Source organism: Poecilia formosa, unplaced genomic scaffold (assembly GCF_000485575.1).
Source record: "Poecilia formosa unplaced genomic scaffold, Poecilia_formosa-5.1.2 Scaffold192, whole genome shotgun sequence".
Taxonomy (NCBI): Eukaryota; Metazoa; Chordata; class Actinopteri; order Cyprinodontiformes; family Poeciliidae; genus Poecilia; species Poecilia formosa.
Genome location: NW_006800131.1, coordinates 108942 through 111442, shown reverse-complemented (window position 1 = coordinate 111442; position 2501 = coordinate 108942). Strand labels below are relative to the sequence as shown.

General features: G+C 34.1%; 2 protein-coding genes across 2 annotated transcripts in view; both read left to right on the top strand.

Moving 5' to 3' along the window:
- LOC103147895 (gastrula zinc finger protein XlCGF7.1-like) overlaps positions 1-2501 on the top strand; it is a 20900-nt gene that overhangs the window by 15207 nt on the left and 3192 nt on the right. The window lies entirely within an intron of this gene.
- The window catches only part of LOC103147896 (gastrula zinc finger protein XlCGF57.1-like), a 10688-nt gene continuing 9367 nt past the window's right edge, over positions 1181-2501 (top strand). Inside the window, exon 1 of the mRNA XM_007566457.2 lies at positions 1181-1472. Coding sequence (XP_007566519.2) covers positions 1409-1472 — 64 coding nt within the window. The 5' untranslated portion in view covers positions 1181-1408. The remainder of the gene's footprint in view (positions 1473-2501) is intronic.

Sequence of the window (2501 nt, the reverse complement as noted above, 5' to 3'; positions counted from 1 at the left end):
TGTATATTGAATAATTTTAGGATTAATTTTAGGATTCACTCCCAGACTGCAGGAGGATTGAAAACATCATTCAACGTATTTTTACTTATATTGTCTGTTTCACATTCAGAGGGAATTAGGAAATTCAAAGCAGAACTAAAAGTCGGTTTATTGTTTCTTCAGTTGGAACTGCCGTGAAACACACAGGACATAATCAGACAATTGGTAGAAGACATAAAACCACTTTAAACAATAATTTGTTCAGATTCAAGCTTTGCATTATTACGTTTAAAATATAATCAGATAGTAGGACAGACATTTTATTAAAAATATTTAATGCATTATTCAGAATACAAAACATGCGTTTGATAGTTATATTTGTGTTCCAGCACATATTGGAGTAGAAGGAAATGAGAGGGCAGATAAAATGGCAAAGAGGGCAATTCAGAATAATATTAGCTTTACAATTAAAACAAGTAAATTTGAGGGAAAGAGTATTGTTAGAAAAACTGATTAAAGTGTGGCTAAAAAGGTGGGATGAAGGAAAAACAGGAAGATGGTTATGTAAAATTCAGAAGATTGTTGGAGAAAGAAGAAACGGAAGAAGAAATAGACAGGAAAGAGTGATAAGGTTAAGATTTGGACATACAGGACTTAATTATACACTTTTTAAAATTCAAAAGCAGAATACTGGCAAATGTGATCACTGTGGAAAACATGAAACAATAGAGCATGTAATAGAATGTTGAAAATATGAAAAAGGGAGAATATATATGCGGAAAGAGTTTGAAAGTTTAAAGGAAAAGATAAATTTATTAGATATTTTGAGGAAGAATTTGGGGAGTAAACATTTAGAAATAGTTATTTGACTTTTAATGAAAATTCAATTATTTCTTGGAATTTGATTATAGTAGGTGAGGTGTGTTTGTGAATGTGTGTATGATATAGATGGGTAGAATACAAAGTTATGTATAAGTATGTATATTTACATGTGTGTATATGTTTACATGTATAGGTAGGATATATTTATTTATTTGTTTATTTTTTTATTATTATTTTTCTTTCTGGTAGAATATATTTATTTAGATAAATGGATGACAGACCATCACAGACCACACTCCATACAGTAGGTGGCGGTAATCCCACTAACAGTTTGTTGCCAACCGCCAGTAAATCCAAGAAGAAGAAGCCGACACAGAAAATGAAAATAGAGAACAGATAGCGACGTCAGCTTTTCTTTGTTGGATGGAAGTTTAAAGGCGGGTTTGGTGTTTTTGGCAAATATTTGAGTGTTTTCTGTAAGTGTGTTCAGTTCAGTCCTAGAGAGAGTTAGTCCTAGAGAGGTTAAGCGGGACTTAACCGAGTAGTTAAGTCCCGCTGAAGAAACATTAACGGAGTTTTATAAAGACGTCGTCAGTCCGAGGAACAGATGGATGATCAGCGCGGACTGCTGGATTTCTCCCGGATTCCCCAGATAATCTTACACCGGATAGGTAGGAAACACCTTTACGTTTTACTGATGATACGGGTTAGAGAGAGTTGGAAATAGGTTAAATAAAGTTGGAGTTAAGGAAAGTTTTAATACGTGTTTCGCAGAGAAACGCATGCCTGTCAACGAAGCTGAAGTTGATTTCAAAGTCCAGCTTCCGATTCGGGAAATCGCTAAAGGGCGATTCCACCTCATTTTTCACTACCTTCCGCATCTTTAATCGACTCTAGTTTAAAAACTACAACACCTAGACTCTTAAAACATGGACTGGATTATTCTGCTCTAGTAGCAGAATATTTAGAACCATGTTTGTGATTTGTGAAACCTTTTTCTGATTTGTGAAACTTCAATAAAGGGCAATTTTGATCCTTTTTTTCCTGTGTCGGTCACACTAGAACTGCTCTAATTCCAAAACCACCACACCTAGACTCGTCAAACCTGGACTGGATTATTCTGCTCTAATAGCAGAATATTTAAAACCTTGTTTGGGATTTGTGAAACCTTTATCTGATTTGTGAAACTTCAACAAAGGTTGATTTTATCACTTTTCTGCATCTGGATCATACTAGAACTGCTCCAGTTCCTAAAATACAACTCATAGACTCTTCAAACCTGCACTGGATTATTTTTGCTCTAATAGCAGAATATATATAATCATGTTTGTGATTTGTGAAACCTTTTTGTGATTTGTGAAACTTCAAAAAAGGGTGATTTCACCCCTTTTTTTTTACTTGGTCACACAAGGACCGAGTAAATCTAAATCTACAACACCTAGTGTGCCTCATCTATCCAGACTATTTGAAAAATTTCAAAGTGATTTTGAGTCGATGCCTCATCTCTACTGATTTGTAGAACAATTTCACACTGATTTTGAGTCAATAGGTCGCATGACCTGGAAGCTATTGAAGAAAACATATTTAATATGAAAATTATTTAAAATATTGAATATGACTTTAAAATTTAATAGAGCCTAGTGTGTCTCATGTAAAAGCATAAATTAGCACTTTTTTGTGTCCCTTGGTCACAAGGCAAG